An 18,954-nucleotide genomic window follows, 5' to 3' on the forward strand; every position below is an offset into this window, starting at 1 on the left:
TTGAGGAATTAATCTAGGGGTGTAGTGAGAATTTTGACCCCACAGGTGTTTCATAAATTTAATTTGAATCGGGCAGTGAAAACAATTTTTTTTCAGTAAGACGTAGCTTTAGTTCAAAAGTTTTCATTTTCTCAAAAAAGAAAAAGGAGAAAAAGCACCCCAACACTTGTAAAGCAATTTCTCCCGAGTACGGCAATACCCCAAATGTAGTCAAACTGACTTATGACGGAAAGCTCAGACGGAACATCAGAACGGGTCCTCAACGCAGATGTGAACGAAGCCTTACGCTGTGAAGCAATCCTTTATGCACAGGCCGGTGTCGCACCGATAAATTATGTCCTTCCTTAGCCGCCTTTTGGTCCACACTCCGCACCTTTGCAGTTTGGGGAATTTTGCTGGGAAGTGTTGTCCTGGTAGAATGCAGGCACCCCCTCTTCCAGCAGATCTGTTTGGGCCCTCCCCTTCCTGGTTCCCTAATTTTAGGGCCTTGATAAATCGCCTCTTGAAACAGAAGAAATGTTCCCCTCGGACCTGCACAACCGCATATTTTTATTTCCTGACTTATTAGAGCCTTAACTAATTTTATTTTTTCATAGACTTAGTGGTATGAGGGCTTTTTTTTTGCGATATGTGCAGTAGTTATTATTGGTACCATTTAGGGGTACATGCGACTTTTTGATCACTTTTCATCCTATTTTTTGGGAGACAAGGTGACCAAAAAACAGCAAATCTGGCATAGTTTAGTTTTTTTTTTTTATATACAGCGTTCACCACCAGTCATAAATTACACGTTAATTTTATTCTGCGGGTCAGTACGATTCCGGCGATACCAAATTTATAGCACTTTATGTTTTACAACTTTTTGCACAGTAAACTTACTTTTGTAAAAATAATGTATTTTTTCTGTTGCCTTGTTGAGAGAACCATAACATTTTAATTTTTTAGTCGACGTAGCTGTATGAGGGCTTGTTTTTTGCGAGACGAGCTATAGTTTATATTGGTATCCTTTTTGGATACATGCGACTTTTTGATCACTTTTTATTTCAATTTTTGTAGGACAAAAGTTACCAAAAACAGAAATACTGGAATTTTTTTTTAAGCTGTTCACCACGTGGAATAAATACATTTTTTATAGTTTAGGCTGTTACGGTCGCGGCTATACCAAATATGTATGTTTGTTTTTAAATAATAAAAGACTTGATAAGGGAAAAAGGGCGATTGGGTTTTATTATATTACTTGAAACGTATTATATTTTTCACAACTTATTTTTTCCACTTTTCTTTAGTCTCACTAGGGGACTTGAATATCCAACTGTAAGTTTTTTTTTTTTCTAATACATTGCACTGCCTATGTAGTGCAATGTATTAGATCCGTGAGTCGGCCTCCATAATGGCAGTGCAGGAGGCCATTGTTAGGTCTCCTGTTGCCATAGTAGCAGTCCGCAGCCCTGATTGCATGGCAGGGCTGCCGATCTGCCGACAACCACAAAGATGCAGCGATGACGCCGGCTCAGCTGGCGCAATCTTGCAGACGGCTACGGAAGCCTTTTAGGCCCAGTCTCCGGGCGGGGGCTAGAAGTTTTCCGTGCTAGGCAGACCGGGATGCTACTATTAGGCCTCCGGTTACGATTGCAGCAACCGACACCCCGGCGATTTCATTGCTAGGGTGCCGATGAGCTGAAAAACACCTTAAATTCAGCGATCGCTTTTGACCGCTGCATTTAAGGGGTTAAGGGGATCTAAGCTAACTTCGGTCCCTGCTATTACAGCAGGGCGTGAGCTGTATGATACAGCTGACATCTGGGGATGATGGCACCGACTCAGCTTCTGAGCCGGTGCCATCCATTTGTCGTAAGTATGCAACATTTTGCGGGAAGCACTGGCTTTCTATGACGTATACTTACGACAAATGTCGGGAAGGGGTTAAAAAGCATATCAATAATAATAAAATAAATAATGTCAGTCATTAACCTAAATGTACTAAAAAAAGGTTAACCGTTTGGTCTTTAAGGCCCAGAATATCCCAGACCTCCACTAGTTGACATATGTTGTCAGAAACAAAAAGACTACAATGCAATAATTTCAGAAGTCAGCGATTAGAGGGTCAATTCACAAAGACTGAGATACAGAAAGCTCATAAGTCACTCTTTAAGGCCCCTGTAAAACAGAATTATTATGTTCTGCATCTAGTGGCAAGATGCATCTTTGCGTGCAAATTTAATAACGTAAAACACTAAGTCACAACACGGATATATGCATTACTTTGTGGCCGCAAACTGGGTCCAGGTCCATAATTGTCGTCAGTTGCATCTTTCTCTTTTTTTTCCGGATCCCCAGCTGCCTGCAGACTGGGGAATTCTTGCTGAAAATAACTGTTCACCTGAACACCTGGAAAGACAACACAATCTCCACTTTATAACCAGATACAATACCTACAATTGTCTTAATACCGTAAACTTGTAGTCAAAGTATTGCAAAATCTCATGAACCAGTATGATTTGTACAAGTACTTTTGACATGTGGTTTATTTTGGTACATATCTTTCTAATAAATAATTGGGGAAAGTTAACTAAATCATGGCTAGTAATTGATAGTTGCCAAGCGGGACTGTAAGGTTATGACAACTGTATCTGGCAAATAAGCCTTATGCACACGGTCGTATTACAAATCCTCCATGTTATTTCCAGGGTGTTAACCCAGATGAAGGCTCCATAGCCGAAACGCGCATCGGGGTGGACGCCTGCCAGTTTAAGCATTAGTACATTCAATGGGTACGTTGTGCTATAGTTTGTGATTATTGTCTGTTACCTGCCTACTCTGCTCAGTATTAGCTGCTGGGTGCAAATATGTACTTTATTTCACTGCCATTCCTGTGCATTTAACTCCTTAATGTCTGCAGTGCCCTTACCCTGCTCAAAACCTGCAAACGTTAGTGGGGACATCTACATTTGTATTTTCACATCTTGCTATCTATTGGAATGTAACAGGGTCACCCTTTTATGGATTCTGTAATACTGCCTGGTTTGACTTGGCATCCTTGCTGCCCATTGCGGCTTTTCTTTGAATCCAGGAATTTAAAAAAAATTGTGGTTTACATATACAATAAGGTTGTAATTTTGTAGCACTTAGTGCTCATAATTTTTGTAGGATATACGTGACTCAGTATAAGTGTCCAGTGTTTTATTCAAGTTGACAGTGTTATGCAGAAAAAGATCGATCTGCACTTCATTCTAGAACAGTGGACTTCTAGAACGCAAGGAACAATAGTTGCAACCCATCTATAACACAGTAAGATTGAAAGCAGTAATAGCTTCAAACCCCATCTTACCGTCTCCTTGCCCACCTGGCTTGGTATTGGCCCAAGATTTGGTAACAACAGGAACCTCAATTACAGGGGGAACGACTGGCTTTGGAGGTGGAGGCGGCACTTCTGGTGTTCTAGAAGAAATAAATGGTAATACACTTAGAAAAATGTAAAAAAATGAAAATGGATCGTACAGCAACAAATTAAGTATAAAGAAGAGACAAGAGATGAAGAGCATCAATGTGTGGAACTTACTTTTCCTCTTCAGACTGCTCTTGTTTGGATGCCCAGCCAGTGCCATCTTTGGGAACAATATTCACGTTTGGGTCATTGCCTTTATTTTCTGCCTTTAGACTGGGCAAATTTGCAGGTGGTGGCATGCGCCGAGACACGGCAACTTTTCCCAGGCTTTGAAGACCATGGCGTGCAGCAACTACAAAAAAAGATAATTATACTCCACATAAAAAAGGCAACTCCATATAAAATACTTATCACCCAACTTACTTTTAAAGAGGCTCTGTCACCACATTATAAGTGCCCTATATCTTACATAAGGAGATGGGCGCTATAATGTAGGTGACAGTTTTTTTTAAATAAAAAGCACTGCTATCTTTTTTCACCATGTTATTAGCGATTTTAGCTTTATGCTAAATAGTTTCATAATTGACAACCGGGCGTGTTTTACTATTGACCAAGTGGGAGTTGTACAGAGGAGTGTATGACGCTGACCAATCAGCGTCATGCACTTCTCTCCATTCATTTCCTCAGCGCATAGGGATCCTGCTAGATCAGTATGTGCTGTCTTATACTGACACATTAACGTTACTGAAGTGTTTAGACAGTGACTAGACATTCCTTCCAGACAGGACGGGATGTCTATTCACAATCTCGGCACTTCTGTAACGTTTCTGTGGTACTTACAGAAGAGCAAAGCGTAATCTCGCTGTAACCTGTCATTTACAGCATGATCTCGCAAGATTATGCTTGCTCTGCTGTAAGTACCACAGAAACGTTACAGAAGTCCTCCAGCCATTTGTCCGAGTGGCATAAACTCCTCCTCCTCACATACACTCTGCGCTGTGAGGAGGGATCGAGCGACGGAATACATGGCCATCACTCGGGACACATTCCGGTGATGGCCGTGTATTACCCAGCCCCATAGACTTCTATGGGAGCAGGGCGGCCGGGTAAACGGCCGAAAATAGGACATGTCCCATTTTTTGACGGCCAGGTTTCCCGGGCCATCAAAAAAACGGTCGTGTGAATAGCCCTATTAGGGGTCTATTGTTCCTACTGCAGCCGGGTGACGGCCGTTTTATGAACGGCCGTCACCCGGCCGGGAAACCCTGTCGTGTGAATAAGGGCTAGCTGATGACAAACTGAAAGAGTGTCCATTTTTTTTGACTGATCTGGTAAACTGACCCGTCCAAAACAAAAACATTTTACCGTTGCATTCAGTCTGTCCATTTTTTTTAAATTTCAACAGATCCACTAAAACGGATGCCACGTGTGTGAACGAAGCCTTAAATTATAATATATATATATATATATATATATATATATATAGACAGAGAGACATGGACAGAGAGACATGGACAGAGAGACATGGACAGAGAGACATGGACAGAGAGACATGGACAGAGAGACATGGACAGAGAGACATGGACAGAGAGACATGGACAGAGAGAGACAGACACACATAGACAGACAGGCACAGACAGACAGATCTATCTATCAATCAATTGATGCTGAGCATCTGGACAATGCATATAGTGAATATGCCGCTCTGTTTAGTGTACAGGGTATCTATATACAGATAACGCCGAGTAGATTTTGAGAGATGTAAATCTATTGCTATTCAAAATGGATCAGTCACGAGACTGATCCATCAAAGGCAGAATCTTAAAGAGCGGCAATGGGCATAGAGTACACCCATTATTGCCCCCAACCATAGTTATGGGGGCTGCCCACTGCTTCTAAATACTTAAAGGGGTATTCCCAACATAGACATTTAGGGCATAGTCACGGGATATGCCATAAATGTCTTATCAACGCGGGTGCCAGCTCAGAAACCTGCACAAATATCGACCCAGTTTCACCTGGTGCGGTCGCCGGCAGCTGGCTGTTCCAGATGGGGACTAGAAGAGAGGGGATAGCTGTTCAGCTGTTTACGTAACTCCCGCTAAACAGAACGGAGAAAATCGCAAACATACGCGGCCCCTCATTCCACTAGTCCCCGACTAGAATCTGTAGCCAGCATCCGTCACAACGTGCGAAACGAGGTTTGGGTGATTTCCGTTCTTGATATAGGTGCAAGTCTCAGAGCTGGGACCCACATCTATCACACATTTATGGCATTTCCTGTGGATATGCCATAAATGACTAAGTAAGGAAGACTCCTTTAATAAATTGCTATGGTGGCAGTGGCTACTTATATCCCTCCTGTCGGTTAATCATAGACAGTCATAACGGCTGCCCAGCTGATAGATTTAAGTTGTAAATATATAAAGTATGGTAAATGGTGCAATACTACTAAACAATATAGAAGCAAAAACATGGGGAGCAAACGTGTTATCAGTAGCGTGTCATCCTGTACAGGTACGGTTTCTGCACTATATTACTGTTTATCGTCTGGTCTGGACGGTATGTCAAATGCAATTTAGTGCCTCACCCCTAGGATCAAAATCACCAGTGACTGCAGTTTAGAGTCCTATAATGCTGCAAACAGTCAAAAATACTGTTTATGCTATATGAGGTAATGTGTGATAACACAAAGAATTACAGGTCAAGTAGTGTAGAAATGATTGGAAATGTAACAAATACTAATTCTCCATTAACGCTTTCACTGTTTATCCTCTGATTATTTCTTACATAATGCACCTTATTTACAGAGAAGCAACTTAAAAGATATTGAAATCCACTACAGGGAAGTTACATTACATGCACCAACCAGAATAAGATCCCCATTCAATGGAGGACCCCCTTATGATGAAGGGTAGCCTAAATTCTTTCAATTTTAAGGGGTTGAGAGTTCAAGAAATTAAAAGTAGCTGAAGCACATTTTATAAAGTAAAAAAACAATTACTCACCTGTTAAATCCCCTGCCACTCCAGTGCCGATGCTCCTATGGCACCCGGTGATCTGTGTTTATTCTTCTGGCACGATGACCGGTATGGAACGTTATTGGTCTCGATCACATGACCACTGAAGCCTTATCATTGGGCCAGGAAAACAAACAGACCAGCGGGGACTATTGGAGCATCAGCGCTGGAGCGGCAGGGGATTAAATAGGCAAGTAATTATTATTATTTATTTTTACAATTTCCATCAGCTAGTTGAATAACTTGAACTCTCAGACAACCCCTTCAACCTACTGTTTATGCAAAATAAGTACATATAAGCTACAAATATAGTAAATTGATTAGGTGGATTTGGAGCTTTTAAATGTAATTTCATACTACATGATGATGCCAAGACTTACCTGTAGTTTTCTGAGTTTCTAGTGACTTTCCCTTGTACGTGTTAAATAGGCTGAGTGTAGAATACTTCTTCCCATCCTTTGCTTTTGTGCTCTGGCCTGACTTCTCCGACATGACGAAAGAAACTCATCGAGTCTGATACAGCCTCTGCCTCACTTTTATGCCCAGTTCTCACCTGCACACATGAAAATATGGTTATTGATAGTCATAACATCCTTATGCCTCATGCACGACCGCATGTGGCGGCCGGGTCCCATCAGTTATCTGTGCAGAGACAGGACATGTCGTATCTTTCCACGGAACGAAAAGTCGGATCGGTTTTCACAAACCCGATTCACCCGCTAAAGTGAGGGGGTCTGAGAAAACTTTCGGGTGCCACTCGGATGCCATGAAAAACAGCCCAAGTGGCACTCTGTCGTGTGCAACAGGCATTAAAGGGGTTTTCACACAATTAGGCTACATCCACACGACAGTGAAAAACGGCTGCGAGACAACAGTCTTTTTAACGACCGTCAAACGGCTGTTTTCAGAACAATGAAGTTCTATAGGTGTATTTACATGGCCGTTTTTTTTTTACGGCCCGTGAATACTGGCCGCCAAAAGATAGGAAGTGTCCTACGTTTGTCTGTTTTTAAGGCCAGACGGCTCTAATAGAACTCAATGGATCAGTTTTTACCGGTCGTTTTCAGGAATCAATCCTTGTAACTGCTGGTAAAAACGGATACTGACCGAGGACTCTCCGCACACAGCTACTTTGGGCACTGAGCCAAGGGAAGCCCTTGACATTACTGTCCATATAGGGACAGTGAAGTCAGGGCTTTCAACAGTGGAGTCCCCGGCCAGAGCATCGCAAGATCTCTAGCTGGGGAGTCCTGTCTTGTAGTTAGGACGCCCCATCATATAGATAGCAACCCGCATCCCACGTAAACCGCGCCATTGTAGCTCCCAGTAAGAGCGGAATCCCTGGCGCCAGCTTCTGGCCGGGGCTTCCGCTCCTGGAGAAGCCCTTGGCATCACTATCCACATACAGACAGGGACGTCTGGGGCTACTCCTGAAGTGGAATACCCAGCCAGAACACTGCCGAAACTATGGCAGGGGATTATGCTCTCCTGTAGTCACTGTTCATATATGGACAGAGACGTCAAGGACTCCATCTATGAGCGGAATCCCTGGTCAGAGGGATTCTGCTCCTACAGTGAGCTGCAGTGGCGCTATCTACATGGCAAGGGGTTGGCGGCGCTATATAGAGGGCACACTGTGGTTCTATCTTCATGGGTGCTGTGGCACAATGTGGGCACTCGAACTATCTATAGTGGGCACTGTGGCACTATATGTGGGCACTGGCAATATCTAAAAAATGGATGGCAAAAAGCCATTAAAAACGGACAGACGAACTGGAAATTGATGAAAATTTGGACAAACACTGATGCAAACCGGCCATGAAAAACTGACAGTTGATCAGTTTTTAATGGCCTTTTTTTTTACAGTCCTGTGAATGTAGCCTTAACATTTATTTCCTATCCACAGGATAGGCGATAAGTGAATCACTGGAGGCCCCACCGATCTTTAGATGGGTGTCCCGACGCCTGTTCCTTCTCACTGCACGATCGCAGAGAAAACGACTGAATGGAGCAGCGGTTCCGCATGTGCCCTGCTGCTCCATTCAATATCTACGGGACCGACGGAAACAGCTGTGTGCTACACTTGGCTGTCTCAGTCTGTCCTATAGACATTGAATGGAGTGGCGGTGCACATGTGCAATCTCCGCTCCATTCAAAGTCGTATCCCCTACAATCCTGCAGTGTAAGGCCCCATGCACAAGAACGTGCTTTTGCGGCCGCAATTCTCCACGGGAGAATTGCGACCCCATTCATTCCTATGGGGCCATGCACACGACCGTGGTTTCCACGGTCCGTGCACAGCCCAGGAGCCCGGACCGCAGAAAGAACGGGCATGACTTATTACGCCCGTGGTCTGCGATCCGGGATCATTGAAAATAATGGCTGCGGCCATGTGCAAAGCCCACGATTTGCGGGCGGCTCGCGGCTGACACTCCGTGGCCGGCCGACCCGAAAATCACAGCCGTGCACTTGGCTACGGTCGTGTACATAAGGAAGGGGTGTCGGCTCCCTGTATTAGAGATTGGCGAAAGTCCAGTTGTGCGGCCCCCAGCGATCATAAATTTATCACCTATCCTGTGGAAAGGTGATAATTGTGAAAAAAAAACCTTTAATATCAAATATAAAAAAACTCACATGGAAAATCCTGTACACTAAGGCCTCATTCACACGGCAGGGTTTCCCGGCCGGGTGCCGGCCGTTCATAAATTGGCCGGCACCCGGCTGCATTAGGAATGATAGACCCCTAATGGGGCTATTCACACGACCGATTTTTTGACGGCCGGGAAATCCGGCCGTCAAAAAATAGGACATGCTCTATCTTTGCCCGGGCACCCGGCCGCCCGGCTCCCATAGAAGTCTATGGGGCCGGGTATTACACGGCCATCACCGGAATGTGTTCCGAGTGATGGCCGGGTTTTCCGGAGCTTGCGCTCTATCTCCTCCTCCTCACAGCGCAGAGTGCATGTGAGGAGGAGGAGTTGATGCCATTCTGACGAATGGCATCGCTGTACACTGTGTTGCAGGGCCGGGGTGTACAGCAGGTGGAGGGAGCGCTGCGCTGGCTCCCTTCCCCTGCTTGTTAAAAGCACCCTGGCTCGGCGACACCTTCGATGGCGCCGCTAGTAGCAGCAGCTGCTGCTGCTGCGGCTGCTACTACTGCAGCGACGCCACTATAGCAGAGCAGGGAGGTATCTCCCCGCTCTGCTATGTGCTAGCCGCACTTTAGCTCCTTAAAGGAGCGGAATCCCCGTGTTTTCGGGGATTCCGCTCCTGGACAGAGCGCTTGATGTCTCTGTCCATATCTGGGCAGTGACATCAGGGGGAACTCCTGAAGCGGAATCCCCGAACACATGGGGATTCCCCTTCAGGAGCTGCCGCTGATGTCACTGTCCGGATCTGCCCGGCCCGGCACGGATGCATAACTTTATGCAAACCGGCCGGGCAGAATGGCCGATTTTACCGGCCGGCACTCGGGTTCGGGAACGACCCGGTCGTGTGAATCCCGCCTTAGGAAGCAGAATAAATAGGATTGGCATTTGGTGTGTAACTTTATATAATCTTATGCCACACTAGCAGCAAACTCTTCTCTGTTGAGGTTTTAAAAAATGAAATATCAACCAGCTTGAGTTCATGACGAAAGTCTGACAGATCAATCTATGTCGTACTGCCTAACAAGTCAAGGTACAGAAAAAGTCTCAGGCTGGATTTAGGCTATGTTCACACGGAGTATTTTGGGGGAGGAATATCTGCCTCAAAATTCCGTTTGGAACTTTGAGGCAGATATTCCTCTCCCTGCACGCCGATTTTCGCGGCAATTATCGCGCCGTTTTTCGCCCGCGGCCATTGAGCGCCGCGGGCATAAAACAGCGAGATATACGCTTTCTCCTGCCTCCCATTGAAGTCAATGGGAGGTCCGAGGCGGAAGCGCCCGAAGATAGGGCATGTCGCTTTTTCCCGCGAGGCAGTTTTACTGCTCGCGGGAAAAAGACGCCGACGCCTCCCATTGAAATCAATGGGAGGCGTTCTCGGGCCGTTTCTGCCGAGTTTTGCGACGCGGTTTCCGCGTCAAAAAACTTGGCAAAATACCCCGTGTGAACATAGCCTTACACAGCGTTTATTGCAGGCAGAAAATCTGCCTCAAAATTCAGTTTGGAATTTTGAGGCAGATTTTCCCCGCTTTTTTCGCATGCAGTCACTGGGCGCAAAAAAAAACACTGCAAAGTGCGCTTTCTCTGCCTCCCATTGAGGTCAATCAGAGGTCAGACACGTAAATGCCTGAAGATAGGGCATGTCCCTTTTTCCCGCGAGCCGTTTTTCCCGCTCACGGGGGGGAAAAAAAAAATGCAGAGAGGCATTTTCAGCAGTTTTTTGGCGCGTTTTTTCAGCGTCCAAAAACTCAGTGTCAAATGATCCTAGAGAAGCCACAGCTTCACAATTTTATGCCTTCACAATTTGGAACTTCTATGTGTGTATACACACACACACACACACACACACACACACACACACACAACTAGATAGTAGCTGCATAACGCTGCCGTAAGCCGAGTCCAGCACACTGACTGATTAAGCTTACAGCGGCATTATGAAGCTTTTGTGTATAGGGATTACATAGAAGCTGCAGCGCTAAAACTAAATAAAATTTTGAATAAGTGTTAATTAGAAAAAAAAATATGTAAAAATGACAAAACACATGCATTATATACAAAAAAAAAAAAAGAAAAAGCAAAAACACACTTTAGAGGTAGCCTCTAAAGTAATTTTTCCACTGTAGAATTGCCAGACCTGTGCTCAATCTCTGATTTAGAGAATGGGCGATATAGATACAGCCATGTAAACTAGCTCGGCTGTTCATTATAATGCATGATCGATAGAGAGTGACTGCACATGTTGTCAACTTTCCTCCAGGTAAGAAGGAACGGGCACTCTCTGCTCTGGCTAATTGACGGGGCCCCTAAACAACAGACCATTCCTTAAACTCAGAATTCCTTTATAGTGTGTTAGAAAATGATTTGTCTAAGCCTTTAACCCCTTAGTGACCACTAATACGCCTTTTTACGTGATTCACTAATGGGCTTTAGGCTAGGCTGACGCCTTTTCACGTCAGCCTAGTCTAAGTCCTGCACGGGTCTCCCGTGCAGGCAGGAGCCGGGGCTCTGCTGTCTGATGACAGCTGAGCTCCTGCTCCAACGCCCGCGATCGAAGTTTACTTCGATCGCGGCCGTTTAACCCGTTAAATGCCGCCGTCAATAGCGAACGCGGCATTTAACTTTGTTTACAGAGGGAGTGCGCTCCCTCTGTCACCCATCGGCGGCCCGCGAATGCAATCGCGGGTCTCCGATGGGGTGTCATGGCAGCCGGGGGACTGATAAAAGCCCCCAGGTCTGCCCTGGACATATGCCTGTGAGGCCTCATTTACACGAACGTAATATACGCGCGTGCGACGCGCGTGCTTTGCACGCATGTCGTACGCACCTATATTAGTCAATGGGGCAGTTTAGACGATGCGTGAATTGCGCTCAGCGCGTGTGCGCAGAAAAAAACTCACGACATGTTCTATAATCGTGCGTTTTTCGCGCACTCACGCACCCATTGAAGTCAATGGGTGCGTGAAAACCACGCATGCCGCACGGAAGCACTTCCGTGCGAACTGCGTGATTCGCGCAAGAGCTGTCAAACTCCTGAATGTAAACAGAAAAGCACCACGTGCTTTTCTGTTTACAAACATCCAAACGGAGTGTCAAATTCGAGATGAGCGCACCGAACTTCACCGGGTTCGGCCAAAATCGTTTTGACCGAAACCGGTAAAAAATGTTCGGGTACGCGACGTCAGGAGACAGTCACTGTCCACGGTGCTGAAAGCGTTAAACTGGTTCAGCACCATGGACAGTGACTTCCGCTCCGAAAATCCATGAACCTGTAAAAAAAAAAAAAGACGTTCTGACTTACCGATAACTCCGGTCCGACCTCCCGGGATGACAGTTCAGTCCAAGTGACAGCTGCAGCCAATCACAGGCCAAGCACAGGCTGCAGCCAATCACAGGCTGCAGCGGTCTCATGGACTGCGGCGTCATCCTGGGAGGTGGGGCCGGATGACAAGAGAGGGACGCGTCACCAAGGCAACGGCCGGGAGCCCGGACTGGGGGAAGCAGGAAGTTCTTGGTAAGTATGAAAGTCTTTTTGTATTCACAGGTTGGTGTATATTGTGTTCGGCATTCACTGTCGAGGGTGCTGAAAGAGTTACTGCCGATCAGTTAACTCTTTCAGCACCTTGGACAGTGACGGGCGTCGACTAGCCTCATCTCTATGATGGCGGCTGCGCGAAAATCACGCAGCCGCGCATCATACACGGATGACACACGGAGCTGCCAAGTGCCTTTTGCGCGCGCAAAACGCAGCGTTTTTTGCGCGCGCAAAACGCACACGCTCGTGTAAATGAGGCCTAAGGACGCGCCGGAGGCACGTCCTAACAGATTGCCTGTCAGATTTACACTGACAGGCAATAATGCTCTGGTATACGAAGTATACCAGAGCATTATAGCAGCGATCGGAACATCGCACAGTAAAGTCCCCTAGTGGGACTAATAAAATCAGTCATCAAAGTGAAATAAAGATTATTAATAAAAAGTACAGTAAAAAAATAAATAAAACCATTTTTTTCCATAAAAAGTGGTTTTATTTAGTAAAAGTGTAAAAAAAAAAAAAAAAGTACACATATGTGGTATCGCCGCAACCGTAATGACTCCATTAATAAAGTTAATATGTAATTTAAACCGCAGAGTGAACACCGTAAAAAAAAAACGCAAACAACTATGGCGAAATTGCAATTTTTTTCCATTGCCCCCCAAAAAAGTCATAATAAAAATGAATCAATAAGTCTCATGCACCCCAAAACAGTACCATTCAAAACTACGTCTTGTCCCGCAGAAAACAAGCCCAAAAAATCACTACATTGATGGAAAAATAAAAAAATTACGGCTCTTGCAAAGCGATGATGCAAAAACTAATAATTTTAGTTCAAAAGTGTTTTTATTGGACAAAAGTCGTAAAACATAAAAAAACCTCCACATATGTGGTATCGCCGTAATCGTACCGACCCATAGAATAAAGGTCACATGTTAATTACGTCGCACGGCGTCAATTTAAAAACGCATAGAACAATGGCGGAATTTCATTTTTTTTTTATAATCCCCCCCCCAAAAAGGTTAATAAAAGTTAATATAAAAATTATATGTACCCAAAAATGGTGCCATTAAAAAGCACAACTAATCCCGCAAAAAACAAGTCCTCATACAGCTATGTAGACGAAAAAATAAAAACTTTATAGCTCTTTGAATGCGACTATAGAAAAACGAATAAAATAGCTTGGTCATTAAGGCCTAAAATGGGCTGGTCACTAAGGGGTTAATGGGAACATATTTCTGACAATGTATACAAGGCCTAAATAGGAAGAAAAAACAAAACAAAAAAAAGAGTAACAATGAGCTTGGTTTAATTGTGGAGCATCACACCCAGTGGATGCAGTAACTGCTGGGGTTCAATCCCATCAGGCACATAGGCTAAGTCATCTACTTTTTACTGTAAAAATGAATGGGAGGAAAAGAAAAAAAAAAAACCCTCAGTTGTGCCCTTTATCACTTTGTAATCAGATACACACTTCATATGGTTTGGACAACGCATGAGCTGGCACAAATCTGGTAGCAGGAAGAGAGCTCGAGTATGTAAGTAGGGAAAATATGAAATGAAATAGGCCAAAGGCTTTCCATGTAACCTAAAAACTAACGACATGCCATGTATGTGGCAGCCGTTGAGGGGGAAGTATGGAGCGGGCTCGCAGGCTGAGCGCCCTCGATACTTAGTGAGTAATGGCTGTGCAAAATAGCCGAGACCTCGCTGCAATGGGCGGAATCAAAGATCACTTTGATTCCGCATGTTTAACACCTTAAATGCCGCAGAAAATTGCGACCGCCGCATTTAAATTGTTAGAATCAGGGGACAGCCCACTCCGACGTGCCGTCATCGGACTCCCTTCTATGTGTTCGCGAGGTCCCGATGGTCGTCATGGCAGCTTTGGGCCTAATGAAGGCCTCTAGTTCAGCCATCTTTGTACTCATTTGAAGCCCTGTCAAAGAAGACTGTCAGTATAGCGATCTACTGCAGAACATTAGTATTGCAGTATATCACGAAAGCTATCCAACGATCGCTGGTTCAAGTCCCCTAAAGGGGTAAAAAAACAGTTCAATAAAGATTTTTTTTTTTTAAGTTAACATAACTCAGCACAGCTCAGTATAGTAACACATGAATGTATGAGAGCGGGGCTGCGGCTGTGTAATACATCCATCGCCCCGCTCCTGACAACAAGTGTGCGCAGTCAGGATGAGGTAATGCTGCCGGTGCTGTACTAATGATTGCCTGCAATGAAGACAGAACATGGCGGGCGCACTGCAAAACACCCCCATGTTCGGTCTTCAGTGCCTGCACCATTGCTCATTAGTGCAGCGGCGGCCGCATCACCTCATGCTGACCGCGCACGCACTATGTCAGGAGCGGGGGGCGATGGTTGTATTACACAGCCGCAGTCCCGCTGGCGGAGCTCAGAGAAACCTCTCATCTCCGCCGTTACTCCCCTGAATGCTGCAATCAAAGTTGACTGTAGCATTCAGGGGAAAATTAGAAGAGGGGATGCCCTTTAGATTGCGTCACAGGAAATTCCTGTGACGCGATTGAGGGGCATACCATATATGGTAAGACAACTCAGGGCCCATTGAAGGACCCCAGGGCTGTCTTACCATATTTCCTGTTAGGGCATACTGAGGTATGTCCTAAGAACTACATGTGTACGATCCGTACACAGGATAATGTACTGGCATATAGATGTATGCCAGTACATTAAAGTTTAAAAATAAAGTAAAAACAAGGTAATATTACATTTAAAAAAATATACACAATTTTTACAACAAACATTAAAATAAGCCTCAATACATAAAATATACACATTCTGTATTGGCGCGGCCGTAACAACCTTCACAACTATTTTTTTGTGTCATATGATGTGTGCACTGTAAAAAAATAAATTAAAAACTGCTTTCTTTCACTTATTGTGGGGCGCGAGGTGTGATGATGAATTTAACCTCCATGTGCCTCACATTAATAGTAATTAACCCCATCATGTACCTTATACATTAACCCATTATGACTGAGAAACAACATGGGGTTAATTACTATTAATGTGAGGCACATTCAAAATTCAATAACACCTCGTGCCTCAAATCAGAAAATGGAAGAATTTATTCATTTTTTATTATTACTGTTGGCAAAGTATCGTTTTGGTATCGAAATCACAACACAAAGCATCGGTATCGAAGTCCAAATTCTGGTATCGTGACATCCCTACAGCACAGCGTGATCTCGCATCCTGGCTGGAGACCATGTCTATTCACTCTGAAGACACTTCGGTAAAGTAAATGTGTGAGTTAGGCCTTATGCACACGAACGTGTGCGTTTTGCGTGCGCAAAAAACACAGCGTTTTGCGCGCGTTGCAGTTCCGTGTGTCATCAGTCAATGCTGCGTGATTTTCACGCATATGCCATCCTTATGACACGTGGTTTTGATGCTTAGAAAAAGAAATGAAGGAAGTGCTTTATTTTTTCCTTAATTTCTTTATCTACTGTTGCGCAAATCACGCGGGACACATGGAAGTGCTTCCGTGTGCTGCGCGTGATTTTCACGCACCCATTGACTTCAATGGGTGCGTGATGCGCGAAAAACTCCCAAGTATAGGACATGTCGTGAGTTTTAGTTTGAAAATCATGGAATGTCTGAACAACGCCATTGACTAACATAGGTCCGTGCGACGTGTGTAATTTTCACGCGCGTATCACGGACGTTAAACACGTTCGTGTGAATAAGGCCTAAGTGACAGCACAGCGTGATCTCGCAAGAGCACGCTGTGCTGCCATTCACAGCGAGAGCACGCAGTGTGTGCAGTGAAACCAGCTGGGCTGTAACGATGAAAAGTATGACGCTGATTGGTCAGCGTCATACACTACTCTTTACAACGCCCAGTTGGTAAAAAGTTAAAAAACACGAAGCCTAAGATGACAAGATACAGCTATGTATGTAGACGAGCGATCGGAGTAAATACCGCTAGTCCCCATCCATAGCTCCTTGTGAGAGGAGCAGACAAGAGCCGAACCACGAGCTGTCTCGTTGATCGGCCGGTGTAATAGAGCCTTTAGTACTTAGTGTGGTAGAAGCCCCTGTTCTGATATGAAGATCAGTTTTATCCAGTTATTGGTGTTTTTGGGTTATTTTGATTGTTTTGCTTTCATCAAGGATGACATCACTATAGGAGCTCTTCCAGTTTACGCTTTTGTGATACTTTCCATTAAACTTTGGCTCTGAACGTCAAGTTCACCTGAGACCTTTCTATATAAATAGAACACCTCAGTGTAGCAGTAATTATTAGGAGTTTATCCAGTCTAAGGCAAATGACTGCCCAGGAGAAAGTTAAAGCGCACAGCTCATCCCAGAGCACCAGCTGTACGTAGGTTGGTGTTTATCTGCTCCAGAACATGTGGGAACGTCAGTCCTCCTTCATACACACACTTTTTTCAAGCGTTTTAAAGGGAATCTGTCAGTTGTCAGTTTTGAGCCCTCAAAACTGCTGACAGAGGGTGGGGAGAAAAGCTTAACTATACCGGTGGTGTCGGACATGTTCTGGGTGCCGCGTTCGCAAGTGCTATGGAGGTCCCTTATGTTTGAGTGCTCCAGTCTTTCCTCACTGAACCATAATAGCCCCTCCCCTCTGAGTGACGGCTCTAGTGTCTAATCAGGAGACCGCTATAACCGCCACTCAGAAGGAATAGGCTAGGCTGGCAGCATTCAGTGAGGAGAAAGTGGGAGGACTTGATCAAGACGCTGCCTATGGAGCTCTAGCGAACGCAATGCCGGGTCATTAAACCGTTGATTTCTCTGTGATGCAACTTGCATGACCGACACTTCTGGTATAGTTAAACTGTACTCCTTAAGGGGGTTCTACACAGGACGATTATGGGGCAAACTAGCATTAATATAACGCTCGTTGTCGATAATTGCCCTGTGTAAACAGGGCAGCGATCAGCAGATGAGAGAGCAAACGCTCGATCATTTGCTGGTCGTATAGCTTTAACCCGTTCCCGACAAAAGTCAGATAGGGGGAAGTATGGAGCGGGTGTGGGTAGTACGATGCGGGTGTCGGCTATTTGTTACAGCCGACACTTCAGAGTAACGAGCGGCATCGCACTCTAGCGCGATCCCGCTCGTTTAACTCGTAAAATGCTGCGGTCAATAGCGAACGCAGCATTTAAATCGTTAGAAAGAGGGGGCGACCCCCTCTAAAAGCTCATCACGCCCCCCGCAACGCAATCGCGCAGGGGGGTGGGCGATGGTTGCTATGGCGGCCAGGGGGCTTAATGAAGGCCCCCAGGTTCGCCATCTTAGTGCACCCATTAAGCCCTGCCTCCGACAGGGCTTAAAGAGACTGTCACCACATTATAAGTGCCCCATCTCCTACATAAGATCGGCGCTATAATGTAGGTGACAGCAGTGCTTTTTATTTAAAAAAAACTATCTGTTTTCACCACTTTATTAGCGATTTTAGATTTATGCTAATGACTTGCTTAATGCCCAAGTGGGCGTTGTACAGAGGAGTGTATGACGCTGACCAATCAGTGACATGCACTTCTCTCCATTCATTTAGGCAGCGCATAGGGATCCTTATGTGCTGTCTTATACTAACACATTAACAATATTGAAGTGTTTAGACAGTGAATAGACATTCCACTGGATGTCTATTCACAATCTCTGCACTTCATTACTGTTTCTATGGTAGTTACAGCAGAGGAAGCGTGATCTCGTTGTAACCTGTCATTTACAGCGTAATCTCGCGAGATTACACGTCCTCTGCTGTAACTACCACAGACAGAGTAACGAAGTGCAGAGATTGTGAATAGACATCCCGTGGAATGTCTATTCACTGTCTAAACACTTCAGTATTGTTAATGTGTTAGTATAAGACAGCACATAAGGATCTAGCAGGATCCCTATGTGCTGTGTAAATGAATGGAGGGGAGTGCAGGACGCTGATTGGTCAGCGTCATACACTCCCCTGTAAAACGCCCACTTGGTCTAAAGTATAAACACGCCCACTTGGGCATTAAGCAACTCATTAGAATAAATCTAAAATAGCTAATAAAGGGGTGAAAATAGATCGTTTTTTTTAAATAAAAAGCATTACTGTGACCTACATTATAGCGCCGATCTCCTTATGTAGGAGATAGGGTACTTATAATGTGGTGACAGAGCCTCTTTAATAGATGCCTGTCGGAATCACGATATACTGCCGAAATAATAATGTTCGGAGAAACGAACGCTCATCCCCATCCATAGCTCCGTGAGACAGGATGTCTCGTTGATCGGTGCTCGCTACACTGGCCGAGGGTCGGCCGGTGTAAAGTTACCTTTACTTTGCTCAGAGCGTTGTCAGAAGTTTTGAGGGCTCAAAACTG

At 45.0% G+C, this 18,954-nt stretch overlaps 1 protein-coding gene across 6 annotated transcripts in view; it reads right to left on the minus strand.

Annotated features, from left to right (window-relative positions):
• PRRC2C (proline rich coiled-coil 2C) overlaps nt 1–18,954 on the minus strand; it is an 88,263-nt gene that overhangs the window by 60,051 nt on the left and 9,258 nt on the right. For 5 of the 6 annotated variants that reach the window (XM_075833304.1, XM_075833305.1, XM_075833301.1 and 2 more), the window contains exons 2-5: nt 6,786–6,958; nt 3,560–3,737; nt 3,329–3,438; nt 2,263–2,388 (exon numbers count right to left, since the gene is read on the minus strand). In XM_075833304.1, coding sequence (XP_075689419.1) covers nt 2,263–2,388; nt 3,329–3,438; nt 3,560–3,737; nt 6,786–6,897 — 526 coding nt within the window. In that variant the 5' untranslated portion in view covers nt 6,898–6,958. The remainder of the gene's footprint in view (nt 1–2,262; nt 2,389–3,328; nt 3,439–3,559; nt 3,738–6,785; nt 6,959–18,954) is intronic. The other variant, XM_075833306.1, reaches the window with a different exon arrangement.

Source organism: Rhinoderma darwinii, chromosome 7, assembly GCF_050947455.1.
Source record: "Rhinoderma darwinii isolate aRhiDar2 chromosome 7, aRhiDar2.hap1, whole genome shotgun sequence".
NCBI classification, from domain to species: domain Eukaryota; kingdom Metazoa; phylum Chordata; class Amphibia; order Anura; family Rhinodermatidae; genus Rhinoderma; species Rhinoderma darwinii.